This window comes from Eulemur rufifrons, chromosome 8 (assembly GCF_041146395.1).
Source record: "Eulemur rufifrons isolate Redbay chromosome 8, OSU_ERuf_1, whole genome shotgun sequence".
NCBI classification, from domain to species: domain Eukaryota; kingdom Metazoa; phylum Chordata; class Mammalia; order Primates; family Lemuridae; genus Eulemur; species Eulemur rufifrons.
In genome coordinates, this window is record NC_090990.1 from 109042523 (window position 1) to 109058789 (window position 16267).

General features: G+C 42.6%; 1 protein-coding gene across 1 annotated transcript in view; it reads right to left on the reverse strand.

Annotated features, from left to right (window-relative positions):
• Positions 1–12429, reverse strand: part of CD101 (CD101 molecule) — a 30779-nt gene extending 18350 nt beyond the window's left edge. The window contains exons 1-4 of the mRNA XM_069478915.1: positions 12326–12429; positions 4617–4997; positions 2842–3258; positions 1434–1820 (exon numbers count right to left, since the gene is read on the reverse strand). Of these exons, the coding sequence (XP_069335016.1) occupies positions 1434–1820; positions 2842–3258; positions 4617–4997; positions 12326–12368 (1228 nt within the window). The 5' untranslated portion in view covers positions 12369–12429. The remainder of the gene's footprint in view (positions 1–1433; positions 1821–2841; positions 3259–4616; positions 4998–12325) is intronic.
• Between the last annotated feature and the right edge of the window lie 3838 nt (positions 12430–16267).

Sequence of the window (16267 nt, forward strand, 5' to 3'; positions counted from 1 at the left end):
CTTTTGGTAAAAAGCAACAAACTTATTAAGTATGTGTAAGTCACACATTCACAGTGGTAGTGGCTGCCCCCTTCTGTTTAAAATATTCATGGAATAAAACTCTGCTCATAGTTCAATAGTTTGACTGACTTTCAAAACAGAATGCCAAACAGGATCCTTAATAAATTTGCCAATAACTTTTCCTATTTCCACCTATTAAGCCCCGTCTAGACTCCAAAACCTATGCAAAGAACTGTTTTGAGTTTTGGAAGATGACCCTATCTACAGGATCATAAGCTAGGTACCCTGAAACACATCTGGGGATCTCTTTGGCACGGTTCCCACGTGCTGGCTTTAAGAAAGGCTGCATATATGCTCCAGGGGAGGCTGAGACGCACAAAGCAGAGATTGATCTCTGTGTAAATATGTAAACCCGCCTACATTTGTTTTTCCCGAATCCTAGAAAGTTAGACCAAATGTTTAGTGTGAAAATCAACACGAACACACTTCCTGGCTGCCACTTAGGCCAAAGCTTGTGTGTCTTCATTCCTAGCAAATGGGGTGATGGAGAAGAACATGAAAGGGAAACACATCTATCTTTGGAGATGCCTTCAATGAGTAAGTGCATCAAGGATATCTTTATTTTTAGCTTAGTTTTTCAAAAATTTAAAATGTTTAAATTTTTTTTTTTTTTTGCTTTTGGGCAATTAATTTTTATAGATTTTGAATTCCCAGCTCACAGAATCCTTATATTAGCTGTTTTCTCTCCATATAAAAGGCACTGATTATTCAAAGATGTTTAAGGTCACTCAACTTTCATAAAGTAAAGGTGAGCCGAGTAGCTTTCTCAGTTTGGGGTACACAGACACTCAGAACCATTTGGACAGGCATCTCCCCACGTCACAGCAAAACGCAGGGAACGGAGGCTGTCCACTATCAATCACTCTTTGTTTCTTATGTGTTGCATATATGCTCTTCTGTGAGTCAGAATGATGACTAAGTGTTATTTCCCATATCAGGTTAACACAGTAGGGCATTAACAGAAGGCACCTGAAAGATGCCAGCCCAGTCTAATACAGGTGTTCTCTGCTTTAAGAAAAACCCAAAGTATAAAAATCAGAACTAACAAAAAATAAATAGAATCAAAGAATCGAAGACAGCAAGGAGGTACTTAAGGCCCATCTAGTTGCATGACACGATTTCACAGATGAGGAAGGTGAAATTTAGAGACATGAAGTGGTGTGTCTGTGGTGACGCCCCACTTAATGGCTCAGGAATAGGACTCAGGTCTCCAACTGGTTGGGTGCTTCGCTCTACTCCATTTCACCTCCAATGTGACCTGATCGATACTGATTCTTCGGGAAGACCTCCACTGTGTCCATGAGAGCATCCTCTTCTAACAAAGGAGGGGATCTGAAAGCAGCCCAGTGTGTACCTGGTCCCACCTCACATACCTGCGGGCGTCCTCAGGTGCACATGGCTGTCTGGAGACTGCTTTCTCTGAAGCACCTGCCAGGAGCCCATCCGACTTCTTGCCACCTCTGCCACCTCACACTTGTAGGCACCTTCATCCTCTGGGCCCGCAGAGAAGATCTTGAGAGAGAAAGCCTTGGGGCCTGACTTTGAAACCTGGAGCTGCCCTTGACTTGCTCTCTCTTTGTAGTCATTCTTCAGGTCCAGGACTCCACCAGCATCCATGTGGGCAATTTCAGTCCCATTGAAGAACCAAATGCTCTGAAGCTCTGGGTTGGGGCCACTTCCCACAACCAGGCAAACCAGTTCTAAGGGTTTCCCTTCAGCAAATGAGCTGTCAGTTGTAATATTGACTTGAAAATCTCTCACTGGGAAACAAAAGCAAGACAGGTATTTAGAGAGCCCACGCATGTGTCCTTTCAGTACCAGGGAGAAATGACACCCCTTGTGAGGATACCATAGGGATATCATTTTATGGGGGAAATCAGTTCGACAGGGGCAGGTAAGCCAAAAAAATCCTAGAGTAAAAAATGCTCATGACTAGTCCTTAAATCACCAGGCAAGGACAGCATATATGATTTTCTGAGTGCAAACCTAGTAAGCAAAATGTATGCACAAATGTATGAAGTATACAGTTGTGCTTTTTAAAAAAGAAAGAAAACTTCAACGATCCGGTGAGGTTTAGCAATGGGTTTATAGTACACAGTTTAGTAACCCATTCCTATTGGACCAAAGACCGTATAGAGAAACCAGGAATCACAGACAAGGTCTTTCTTCTTGCTTTGACAAAAATGCCAATGGATCATGAAAAGTGACACCATTCCAAGTTGGAAAAGGGGTCAGGTGGAAGGAAATCCCAGCACTGACAAAGACGAGGCTTCATGTTGGCAACTGGAGCTACTTTGAGGCCTAGGTGTCTGTGGTGAGTGGGCTTTGGAGAGAGACAGGCCTGCCTTTGAACGCCAGCCCACCTCTCACCCGCCGGGTGAGCTTAGGTGGAGCGCCCAGCATGTCTGAGGCTCAGGTTCCTCATTTTCAAAATGGGGAGTCAACTACTTCCTCATAGGGTGATCGTTAGGACTAAGTTAGGTAACATAGATAATGTGTTAACACAGTCTGGCAGAAATGGTAACACTACTGTTTCCATGGCTGGCCTGTGGGATGGATCTAACTGTTTAGCAGGTCTTATCTCACGTCAAACCTATGGACAGAGCCCAAACCAAACGTCCTACATCTCCGTTATGCTTCCCAGATGACAAAAACAAAATTTACTCAAAATTTCTAGCCAATTTTTTAGAGCCAACGAAAGGTTAGAAAAAAAATAAAAATATACCACAAGTACCCACCACCAATGTATTATATTAACGAATTTCCTGAGAAGATAATTACCTGCTGGCTGAATCCTCAGAGTGGTTTGATCTGTCTGCTTTTTCGTGATGAACGTCCAGGTTTCGTCTGGATCCTGAATCCATTCCACTGCCTCACAGAACAGCTGGCCTTGATCTGAGGGCTGGAGCCTCTCTATGGACAGTCTGAAGGTCGTGGCCCCGAGCTTGTTGAACCGCACATCGCCGGCTGCAAACCTCTCTGTATACAAGGGCCCGGGGATCAGCATAAAGTCTTTGGATAGAGAAATAATCATGGTGGCTTGGCTTCTCCCTCCATCCTGTGTCAGGTACCAGGTGACAGAGAGGTGAGTATGTTGAGCTGTGGCTTTGGATGCCTCACAGGTGAGTTCCAATGGCTCACCTTCCTCTTTCCTGAGAGTCTGAGAACTCATGGTGGCAGAGAGGGTATCTGGAATAACTGGAAACAAAGAAATGATAATAATCTGGTGGGCCCAGTGCTTGCCCAGTTAACCTCCTTAGGTGAAGATGGTGCCCTGAACCACCACCTGCAAAGCATAGACTTTGAGTTGGTTTTCCGCTGGCATATGCTTTCCTGTCCATATGCTTTCTCTATTGCCAATGGGAACACTGGCATCTACGTATAGTTTATGGAACTTGGCAAAGCAAATGACTCACTGATGTATTGATCCTGGCTTTGCTTCATCAGCATAGGCTGTAACCAATTTAACTACTCAGCGTATGTATTTAAAGGGAGAAAGCAGTGGGAGGCAGAAGACCTAGATTCTGATGCTCAATCCATCCCTATCTGACTACATGAACTTGGTCACCTCACTTCACCTTCCTGGGCCTTAAACTGCTCCTTTATAAGGTTCTGAAATAATGTGTTATAATTTATCATTTAGAGTCAAAACGTAACCCTTACCAAAGTTTTGGTAACTATCTTACTACCTATCCTTTCATTCTTTTCTTCCTCAAACGAAATCACACAGCCTAAGCTTATGCGAAAGGAACACTTAGATTTAGTCATCAATGAATAGATTAATATCAACATTACTGAGCATCTACCCTTGCTAGCTATTTTCCAGGAGCTGAGATGAGCATTCTTTTCTCAAGAAGCTCAGGATGTGGTGGGGGAGAGGCATATAAATAGTCAATCATCACACAACTGTGTAAGTGTTAATAATAGTGATATGAATAGAGCATCAAGAGGAAACAAAAGTGGGAATACTGCCCAAGGCAGTTAGGATGGGTTCTACAGAGGAGGTAATATCTAAATTGGGTCCTGAAGTATGTGTAGGAGTTTGCTAAGCTGGAAAAAGGATGATAGAAATTCCAGGCAAAGGGACAAAGTGACAATTGCAAGGACTATGACCCTTTTCTCATGGGTAAATATGCCAGAGAATGAGAGTTTGAGGATAATCATTTCTAAGTTAATGACTTACCACCTATGATACTAATACCAGCTCTCTTACCAAGTTTCTGTTCTGCCTCTAAGCAGAGGCAACCTGGGAAGAACTCTAGCAGGTTTGTCTAATGCTATTGCTATTACCAATCTATGGATAATTGTGGATGAGGCCTCGGGAGAACCGCACACCACATCTTATGACAAAGATGATTGAGAAAAATGAATGAATACTTTTAGAGAATATGAGATACCCACTTGTGACAAATTTCCAAGCTATCCAGAGAGGTAGATGGGCTCTTTTCCCAAAGCAAACGGAACAGTATAAAACCACATCCCATTGCAAAGGCATTGTGACGGTGGAGACTCTGCCTTCTCAGGGGCTGGCTAGCGGAAGTGCATGAACAGCTTACCAATTAGATTGGTCTTTGCACTGTAACTCCCATAGTATTTCCCATCAGTGTTCGGCGTGTGACACTCATACTCGCCAGCATCCTTCATTTGGAGCTCTGAGATGTGCAACAAGACTGCGTTGCCCTGGACCCTCTCCACATAGATGTCTCCATTTCGCACCCTCTGAGCATACATTGCGTAGGAGAAATGAGCATCCTTAGTGCTAACGATCTGAACTTCCTGGGTCGGGGCTGACGGCAGGTAAATAGACCACTGGAAATGCTGCTCAGAGGGTCCCTGGTGGCCAGTTACGTTGCAGCCAATGCTGACAGGGTAACCTTCAGCTCTGAACAGCGGTCCTTTCTGAACTGTTACTTCTCTCTGGCCAATGCAGAGCTTAGCTTGCAAGTAGAAGAAAGAAAGGGGAATAAAAATAGATTAGCACTCCAGTTCCCAATGCACCACATTATGTAGTTCCCTGTATTACAATTCCGGTAAATGAGATCACAGGTTATTAGCTATAATCAACTCAAATGTTCAACATCTTTTTCAGGCCGAGCAGCAGTGGAATGGCTTGATGAGTTAATTGTTCTTTTGTAACTTTAACTGCCATAGTCATCTCCAGTCTTTTTTTAAAAAGCTTAGCTTCATCAATGTAACATGATCACTTCTATAAAACATTGGCTTATCTAAGTGTACTTATTTTAAAGCAAATACAATGTATGGTGATTCACCTCTTAGGTTATTTTATGGGAAAATTCAACACATATTGCCTCAAGCTTCAAATTCCAGGGTACCTGCCATAGGGCAGTTCCCACACAAGTTGTTGCTGGAGCAGTGAAGTCTACAAACTTGCCCTTAGTGCCTTGAATTTTCTTGCTGGTTGGTTGGAACCTATTTGTAGCTTTTGGGCAGGTCTGATGTAAGATTAGTTAAAATGAGCATCAGAAGAGGCAGCAATACTTCCTTTCTAAACTGCAGAGGTATTTTTATGTTTTGTCATTTCTTAAAGAGCCGCTAGAGCATCACTGAAAAGCTTAGTAATAGATGGCTATGAAGTCCAGTAGGTTCTGGGCTCAGAATTTATTTTAGTTCTGTTCTTACCAAAAGTTTTCAGTTGGGACCACTAGGGCATGTTTTCTATTGGAATAAATCTCAAATATTAGGTCTAAAGGAGAAAACATGATTAAATGGTAACATTGCATTTGACAAATTTTTAAAACCAAGCATTTTTCAGAAATCAACAAGTATATGTTTCCTTGTTATGATTGATATTGCAGGCTAGTTCATTCTGTGTTACAGAAGGAGAAAGACAAATGGCAGACATGCCACAGGGTGGGCCAGGTCCTTCACTTGGGGCCCAGTGGAAGGGAAGGCAGCATTGAAAGATGTCAGAAGGGCCCACCAGGGAGCGATTGCTGGTGTTATGGAGTTAACAGAGTAGAGTTCATAACAAGATGTGGAAGAAGCAGAGTGTCTGCTGAATTTTGTGACTCCGTGAGGACAAAGAGCAAAGGAGACTAGAGTGGAAAAAAATATGAGGGAAAGGAAAAATGACATGACAGGGACCAGGATAAGGCTGAGCATGGGAATTTGGGATGAAATGAAAACAATTCTAAGGGATTGAAGGGGGTCTACAAAAAAAAAAAAAATTGCAGAAAGGGTAAGTGTCCACCTGATGCAGCAACTAAAAATTGCATGTGTGTATGTTCCATCTAAAACTGGGAAGCAAACAAACCAACCTCCACCCAACCAGTGAGCCAGCCACACACGTTTCTAGTAATGATTTAAAAATACACAAATTCATGCATAATCCCAATTAATGTGACATATATATATCATGCTCTTTTTGTAATAAGTATCTAGGAGTAGAAGTTAGACCACCTTAGAAAAATTTAAATTATTACTTACAAAAAAGTTATACTCCAGAGGCAGTTTAAAACACTTTTCAGTAATGCTGTCTTAGAGAAGTGTGTGCACCAGGCTATGTGTAAAAGAATATTCATAGCTACACTATTCATTAAGCCACAAATAAGAGACAACCCATACGTCCACCAACAGTAGAATGGATTAACTGTGGTACATTTACAAAATGTGATATTATGTAGAAATAAAAATTAACAAATTGCAAGTATTTGCAATAACATGGATGACTACATTCCATGAAAGATGCAAAAACACTTTTGAGTCCTTTTGACTACAATATAGAATGATTCTACTAGCTATAAATTTTAAAACAGGCACAACTATACTGTATTGTTTAGTGATGCATACATAAAGGGTAAAGTCATTTTAGCAAATGCTAGGAAGTTGCTATCATGAAAGTCAGGAAGGTGACTGCTTATGACCTCATGGGGCACGCTGCAGGGTTGGCAGGTGCTTCTAGGGTCTAGACAGTATGACAGTATCTCATTTCTTTTCTTTTCCTTCCTCCTCCTTTCCTTTTCCTTCTGCTTTCTTCTTCTTCTTCTTCTTTTTTTTTTTGGAGACAAAGTCTCTCTCTGTCTCCTGGGCTAGAGTGCAGTAGTATCACTGTAACCTCCAACCCCTGGGCTCAAGTGATCCTCTTGCCTCAACCTCCCCAGTAGCTGGGACTACAGGCATGCACCACCATGCCTGGCTAATTTTTTTTCTTTTTTCTTTTCTTTTCTTTATTTCTTTTCTTTTTCTTTTTTCTTTTCTTTTTTTTTTTTTTTTTGTAGAAACAGAATCTGGCTCTTGCTCAGGCTGGTCTTGATCTCCTGGTCTCAAGCAATACTTCAGCCTCCCACTCCCAAAGTGCTAGGATTACAGGCATGAGCCACTGCCCAGGCCTAAGGAATTGTTTCAAAGGGTTAAGGAAAAGCTTCCAGCTTCCCTTTTTTGAACTTTGGTTACTAGATCTGCAAATACCAAATCCATGGCTGTCTCCATTGTTTCTCAATGCCTCCTGCAAATGCCTGGACTAGAGATGTAGATTAGGTCACTTACATACAAGCATTAGGAAGTGTTAGGGAATATAAGGAAGAGGGGCTAAGGAGAGATTACTAGGGAATCTCTCTATTTAGGGGATGGGATGAGGAACAAAACTTACAGAAGGAAGATTTAGGGAGCTAGAAGGGCAGGCGGACAAAGCAGCTTGGAAACCAAAGAAGGCAGAACGTTTCTATAGGAAAGGGCTCGTCCGCATGGCCAAAGGCTGCTGAGAGGTAAGGGACTCTAAAGGCAGAGAAAAACCCTTTTAGTCTGATGATGAGGATGTTCATGAAGATCTTTGTAAAAGTGATTTCCATTGAGCAGAAACAGCAGTTCCCAGGGTAAGAAGTGACTGTAGGAAGTAGAAACACTTCAAGAAGTTTCACGGAGAAGGAAAAGAGAAGATCAGGGTGGCAGCTGGAAAGAGTAGCTGGGCAAGGAGAGGTGGTGAGGGGCAGGATGGAAAATGGGTGGTCAGAGAGGAGGATGAGTGGAGTACCGTCCTGGTAGAGGCGTGAGGTCAAGAAGAGACTGGGAGGGGGCTGTGCTATGGTCTGAATGTCTGTGTCCTCCCCAGACTCACATGCTGAAACCTGCCCCCCAAGGTGATGGTGTTAGGAGGTGGGTTTTGGGGAGTGATTAGGTCATGAGGGCTCTACACTGATGTGCAGGATTAGTGCCCTTTTAAAAGAACCCAGAAAGCTACTTGTCCCTTCTATTATGTGAGGACATAGCTAGAAGGTGCCATCTATGAGGAACGAGCCCTCACCAGACGCCAAATCTGCTGGCACCTTGGTCTTGGGACTTCCCAGCCTCTAGAACTGTGAGAAATAAATTCCTGATGTTTCTAAGCTACCCAGTTTATGGTATTTTTGCTATAGCAGCCGAAACAGACTAAGACATACTGTTTTCTCAAGAAAGTGGAAGAAATGGTGTGGAGGTTTCAAAAGTATTTTTGAGATGGGAAGAAATGACTGACAAAGATCAGTTCCAATGGCTGTGCCTTGGGATCATATACTCAAGCATTTTATTTTAAATATGTTCTCTGTGGGCTGTGGCAAGTACATACCTCTCTTCCTCCTAAAGAGTAAAATACCTATAAAGACTGTGCCATTGTTTTCTCTTTTAATGGACAGAGGGTTAGGTACCTTTCAACAGTGGCTGAAATTCTTGGTGACCAATGAGTGCATGGCTTGTCACTGATACACTAACGCTGGAATCAAGCTTCCAAAACATAAAAAATTCCTCGATGATACTGGCCTTTTTCAAAAATACCACTGGAATTGTCAAATTTACCATTGTAGTATTATTTCAATGGAAACTATTAGGTTGAACTACATAAAATGGCCCATATTTGACCATTTTTGACACCAAAACCCCAGCAATTTCAAATAATTCTATCTTATAGAAAAGCCTACCTAGAAAACAGCCAACATAATAAGCAGCTTCTCTTTCTTTACAGATTCAAAAACCCCATACGATTGGAGGCTGAGAAAGCTTCTATCTATTCCAAAAGTGGAATCTTTTTTTTTTTTTTTTTTTTGATGAATGCAATCACAGTAAGACAAACATAGCCCCTCCTCCAACCCTGCCATGTTAATGGCTCTGATTTGCAGAGTGACTCATTAGGGCGAGGGGTGATAGATCAAGCAGACTGAGCTAACTGCTAAGTCCAAGGTCTCATTTACCCATGACATTAACCTCATCCAGCACCATATTCTAACAGGATTATTCAGTCCTTATATTTATAGCAAAAAATAAGTTGGGACAAAGTATACATTTATTAAACAATATAATTGATCAATTGATCATCATTTAATTAATTTCCTTCATTTCCCCTCTTTATTTGTAATGGCAAATAGCAGGCTTCCTAAGCTTTTTCAAGTTATGTCCTGATGTATTCTTCACATAAAAACTGTGATTCTAGGGGGTGGGGATGGGTAAAAACAAAACAAAACAAAACAAAACTGTGATTCTATACAAAATTAGTGCTTGGGGTGAATCAGAATTTAGAAGAAATAAATATATAACCAGTTTAAGTACCTGAGATTTTTTGTTTTGTTGTGTTTTGTTTGAGACAGGGTCTCATTCTGTTGCCGGGGCTAGAGTGCAGTGGCGTCATCACAGCTCACAGCAACCTCAAACTCCTGGGCTCAAGCCATCCTCCTGCCTCTGCCTCCTGAGTAGCTGGGACCATAGCATAGGCACATGCCACACTGCCGGCCAATTTTTCTACTTTTTGTACAGATGGGGTCTCTCTATGTTGCTCAGGCTCGTCTGGAACTCCTGGCCTCATGCAATCCTCCCACCTTGGCCTTCCAAAGTGCTAGGATTATAGGCATGAGCCTCCGCACTCAGCCTAAGTAATTGTTTAAAAGGGTTAAGGAAAAGCTTCCAGCTTCCCCTTTTTGAACTTTGGTTACTACTTTTCCTTCCCTAGGTCTTCCAGCCTACTTACAAAAAAAAAAAAAAAAAAAAAACCAGAGAGAGAGAATTTGCAATTCACTGAATTATTGCCCAATGTAAAGCTAGTTTCCCCCTATACACAAGGCAAATATACTCTCCAAATACACAAAGCACATACACTTGAGAATCACACTCAGACAACTGAACAGAACAAAGAGAAACACACCAGCCCCCCAAGGATCCCAGCAGTGCACCTATCCATCAACACCAGCCAAGCCAGTCTGGCAGGCGTCCATCACCCAGCAAGTGGTCCTAGTAACTTCCACTGCAGACTGCCTCTCTCCCCATCAGGCCCCGGATCTGATCCTTACCTCATATTATCATATATCCCTTGAGATATGAACCCGGTTCAACTCAACCAGTGTTTATTAAGAAAATCCTTTGTGCTGAATGCTGCACTTCTTTAATTCTTTAGCCACAGCCCTGGCCACACCGATTACAGCTGGGTTTACTTCCCCCATCACCCCAGCCTTTCTGGTCCCTGCACTAACTCACTCTATCCCGTCTCTCTAAAGCAAAAGTTCTTTTTTTTTTCTTTTCTTTTTCTTTCTTTCTTTTTTTTTTTTTTTTTTTTTGAGACAGGGTCTTACTCTGTCACACATGCTGAAGTGCAGTGGCATCATCATAGCTCACTGCAGCCTCAAACTCCTGAGCTCAAGCGATCCTCCTGGCTCAGCCTTCCAAGTAGCTTGGACTACAGGTGCAAGCCACCATGCCTGGATAATTTTTATTTTTATTTTTATTTTTTGTAAAGAAGAGGTCCTGCTATGTTGCTTAATCTGGTCTCGAACTCCTAGCCTCAAGCAGTCCTTCTGCCTTAGCCTCCCAAAATGCTAGGATTATAGACATGAGCCATTGCACCTGGCCTAAAGCAAGAGCTCTTAACCTGGGTGCATATATAGAGTGAAAAGGTTCATAGACTAGGGTGGAAAAAAAAAACTACATCTTTATTTTCACTAACCTCTAATGGAAATTTAGTATTTTCTTCAGTTATGAATGTAAATAACAAAGCACAGATATTTTCACATCCCATTACAAATGTTACAGATATACTGAAATATTATTCATACTCATCAGTACTTTGAAGTTTGGTACATTATAGACCTACCCCTAGATCCTGTTATATAATGAATAAAGAAACAAATAAATAACTTCATCACAACATATTACAAATACTTTGGTAACTATTTCAATATGACTGATTTTCTCTATAACCCTGTGCATTTTATTTTATGCACTTAAAAAATTATTCTGAGATGGAGTCTATAAGCATCACCAGATGCTAAAAGAAGCTGTGGCACAAAAAAAAAAAAACCCCTGCTACCTGCTCTACCTGGTCTGAAACTATTTCATTCCCTGCCCAATTCATCTGATTCTCCCTTCTACCTCCAAATTTCCCCCTCTCTTTTACCCTGTTATAACATATATAAATGCCTATGGGCCAGGTAAGATCCTCCATATGGCCCTCAGCAGAGCCAAATGAATCTTCCTGCTCCCTTCTCAGTCTCTCTCAGTAGCCAATTCCCACTGTCAGAACCTTCTTTTTGTTAATCTGCTAAAACTACTAAGTGCTCTTGTAACCTTTCCTCCCATCCAGCCACATCCCCAAGAGTCTTCCTCTCAGTCTAGGGAGCAAAGTCTTTTTTTTTTTTTAGACAGTCTCGCTTTGTTGCCCGGGCTAGAGTGAGTGCCGTGGCATCAGCCTAGCTCACAGCAACCTCAAATTCCTGGGCTCAAGCAATCCTCCTGCCTCAGCCTCCCGAGTAGCTGGGACTATAGGCATGCGCCACCATGCCCGGCTAATTTTTTCTATATGTATTTTTAGTTGGCCAGATAATTTCTTTCTATTTTTAGTAGAGACAGGGGTCTCACTCTTGCTCAGGCTGGTCTCGAACTCCTGACCTCGAGCGATCCACCCGCCTCGGCCTCCCAGAGTGCTAGGATCACAGGCGTGAGCCACCGTGCCCGGCCAAGGGAGCAAAGTCTTTTACTCTCTCTTGGGATGGTCAGCCCAGGAAGATTAGGGAAAGCCAGGGCCAGGAAAAACTGGCAGATCTGGCAACACAGACAAATGTGAAAAAACATGGAATCATCTACAAGGAACCCAACCAAGCATTGCACCTCCTAGAACTCAAGGATGTCTAGGTAAGCCAAGAATTGTCATCAGTCAGTTAGAAATCATTGCCACCATTAGAAAAACAAGGCATAGTTGTTCCCATAGAGAACAAATTGTCCCACTCCATCACCCAGCAGGCTCCAGTCGACCAGCTCCTGTGACAATAGACACATTCAGGGTTATGAAACTTACTCAGAAAGAGAAAGAAAGATGCCACATACGAGATGCCTGCCATTTGGGCCAGCACAGACCTTTCCCGTCCTAGCGGTGTCACTGATGTTGCTCAGAAGCTGAGTGAGTGACAAGTGCTGTGCTCTCACGCAAAGGTAAAGAGGAAGCAATAGTGTGGTTTTCAGCCACTGAGAAACACAATGGCTTGCAAAAAGCAAAACTGGTTACATTATACCCTTCTTTGCTAATCACACAAATTTGGATGTAAAAAAGTTATCTTCATGGTTTAGTAAACATATAAAGATAAAAATGAGCAAAGATGGGCCTCATCCTGCCTCAGTATGTGTCATTTGGTAATCATGAGGGAATTTAAGTAAACTGAATAAATAAAAAAAGCAACCAGAGATTTTTCCCTTCTTGGCCCGTATCTCATCTTCCGTCTTAGGAGAGGAAATGACTGAGAGATGAGATAAGGGTCCCTGGACCCTTATGAACCTCAGGTGACGCCCAGTGGTGGTAAGATTACAGGCTCTAGAGTCAGGCTGCCTCGGGTTGCAGACAGATTCTACTTTTAGTAGCTGTGCAATCTTAGAAAAGCTAATTAACCTTTTCCAACCCTCATCTCTAAAATAGGGTTACTAATTGTGTGTACCCCATATGACTGCTGTGAGAGCTGAATGAGCTAATTCATTTAAAGCACTTAGAACAATATCTGGTACATAGTAGGTGCTCAATGAACATTAGCTTCCATCATCACCATCATGAGACATGTAAGTAAATCTTCATCTGCTCAATGTGGGCCTGGGCACCAAGGATGGCAGAGGAGAACCTATATACAGCGGTTGGCCCTGAACCTGGGCCGATTGAATACTGCTCCAGTCCTAGAGTTCTCAGGAAACTTCCACTAAATCAGATAACCACAATGCAATGTGGCAACCATCAGTGTGGCACCTAAAGTGGCCAGGGGAAGCTGGTGGGCAGGAAGGAAGGTCAGCATGGATTGGGCTGGGCCAAGCGAGGCGACGAGTTGCTCGGGGAGGAAGAAGGCCAAGGAACAGTTGGGGAGAAATGGTCTGGCACGGACAGTGACACACAGGCTGTACCCTCCTGTTGGAAGACAGTCTGAGGCTGCTGTGAAAGGAGAAGGTCTGTTCAGGTAGGCCGGGGCAGATCTCTGTGGGCTTTGCATGCCAAGCCTAAGAGCTTGGCTTTTACCTTGAAGAAGAGGGTTTTAGTAGGAGTATAGTCTGGTTGGATTTTCCTTTTAAATTGAATTCCATTACTTGTGTTTTGCCAACTGGTAGAAAGGTGAAGGCAGAAGACAAGGCTAGAGCCAGAAGGCCAGTTACAAGATTTTTGTACTTGTCTGTATGAGCAATGATGAGGACCTGGACTAGGGAATTTAAAATAAACACAGAGGAAGGAGAAATAAAATAATTAAACGCTTACTGAGTATGCCCTAAACAGTATGCACCCCAGCAGGTGCTAGAGCTCCATACATAATTAAAGTATAGCCTTGCTCCTAAGGAACGTCTGTTTGTGAGGATGGAGCGTGGCGGAGGTGAGTAGGAAAGAAGGAACATGATTATCACCCAGGGGAAACTAGCCGAGGCCCCCAGCGGAAACACAAGTAAAGAGATATACATATTGGAAAGAAGGAGAGGGCATATCTAATTTGGGAAGAACGGGAAGCCAGTAAAATCTTCAGGGGAAAGGTGGCCTTTTTAGGTAAAATTTCTTTTCCTAGTGGGAGTTATAGTAGAATAGGGTAATATTCTACAACCTCAGGTCTGGACTCCTTTAACTTCACCCATTCATTCATCTATCTATCCATACATCCATCTACCCATCCATATCTCTGGCTTTATCCATTAGCAACGATACCTAACAATTAGCTCCCCGGTGCCGGTCAACCTACAAATATTAAAGTCTTAAGTGAAAGATCCTGTACTTCTAGGTTTCTTTTCAAGGTATTATGCAAGGCTTGGGCGATAGGAGAAGTGTAAGTGGGGCCTTGCCCTGCAGGAACTTGGAATCCAGTTTAATAAACAACTGCAGATAAGAAACAGTAGCCATATAAGGCAACACGGGTCAGGTATCCAATTCATGGCTCAGGCAAGAAATACCCAAGAGTTAATAGGCTGGGGAGTCAGGGGCAGCCACAGAAAATTATTCAGGAAAGGTTGGTTTTAGGTAGATCCTTGGAGATGTGGTATGATTCAAATAGGCAGGGAGGAGAGGGCAGGACATTCCAGAAAGGAGAAATAAAATGTACAAAGGCAGACCAGGGATGAGCAGATAGTATTTAAGGAACAATTAAGGGGAAGCTTGCCTGGAATGGAGATTTCAAACTACCTCTTCAGGCTGCTAACTGTAATATCAGTGGAGCTTGAATTACAGGAATTTGTTCACCATTTCAGTTGGAGAAGTCATGCGTCACGGCCATGCACCAACATTTTAGGCAAATGTACTCCATTGGTTAGCTACTGCTGTGTAACAAATGATCACAAAACTTTGGTGGCTTATAACAGTAAACATTTATGTTCGCTAACAAGCCTATGGGTCAGCTGGGTGATTCTGTTAATGTAGGTGGGTTTGCTCATTTATCTGTGGTCAGCTGACAGGAGCTGGCTGGTCTAGGGTAGCATTGGCTTGGACAACTTGGCTCTCCTCTGTGGGTCTCTAAGATCCCTCTAGCAGACTGGCCTGGTACATTTTCATGGTAAAATGCAAAAGAACTAGTGGGAACACACCAGCACTTTTTAAAATTGCTACTTACATCATGACCACTAACCTCCCACAAACCAAAGCAAGTCACATGGCCAAGTCCAAATGCAAGAGATGGGTTTGTTAATAGATTCTGCCTCTTTATGGAGGGCAACTGCAAGGTGACAGAGCAAAGGAAGAGATAAAACAAACAAACAAAAAAAACCCCAAACTGGGGACATCAATTTGCCATGTGCACTGAAAAGGGAATTATTTTAGAAATAAGCATTGGCCACAGAGACAATCCTTGCCAATAAATAGAGTGCCTGTGAAATATCCATGAAATATACACAACCAAATTCTCATTCCTGGCTATTGCCAAAATATTTGTTGTATTTCCATTTTAGTAGCTTTTTTCCCTGCCAGAATTTAACATTGACAGGATGATGTCACTTCTTTTCTGGAGGGAAAAAAGCACCTTTCTGTTGTCAAGAAAAAAAAAAAAAGAAAAAAGAAAGAAAGAAAGAAAGAAAAGAAAAAAATAGAGCTGGCAAGAGAGACAGTTATTTTATTACCTCGAGAATCACTGGATTGCAATTGTATCAGGTGAAAGGAATGTGACAATGTTGCTCCTGATTCAGATGGAGGGCGAGCGCCAATACTGGACAAAGCAACCAGGAATGTACTAAGGAAAAACTCTGTTCCAGTTTCTGGAAGACTAATAAAGAGATTTTTTTTTCAGGTTGACATGCTCCAATATTAGTTCCACAGAATCAGAAATTGCAGGTATTGTGGCCTCCCATCACAAGCATTCAGGCCCAAGAAATACTTAAACGGGGACCTTTTGCACATCAGGCTCTGTGCAAGGCACGTCACATACGCAACTTTATAGAGTAACTCATATCCCTATGTGGCAGGTATTACTAATCCTGTTTTACAGATGAGAAAACTGAGGCTCGGAGACACGGACTAACCTATTCAAAATCTTATGGCCAGAAAATGGCTGGATTCTAGGCTGCCTTCTCACTTTCGGTTTGGGGCTCTCACAAACCGAGCTTGCTACTCATGATTTTCGGAAGGCAGAGTAGAGGAGAGTGAGCGGCTAGAGGATGGGGGAACCCTTTAAAGGGTCCGCAGGAAGCTGATCATTATTTTGTCCCTTTCCCCGCTTGAGCTCTTAGAATTCAGGTCGAGTTGACTACAAGTCCACAGGGCCCAGACGTGCCAATGTACAGGAGGTGATGCAATTGGGCTTCA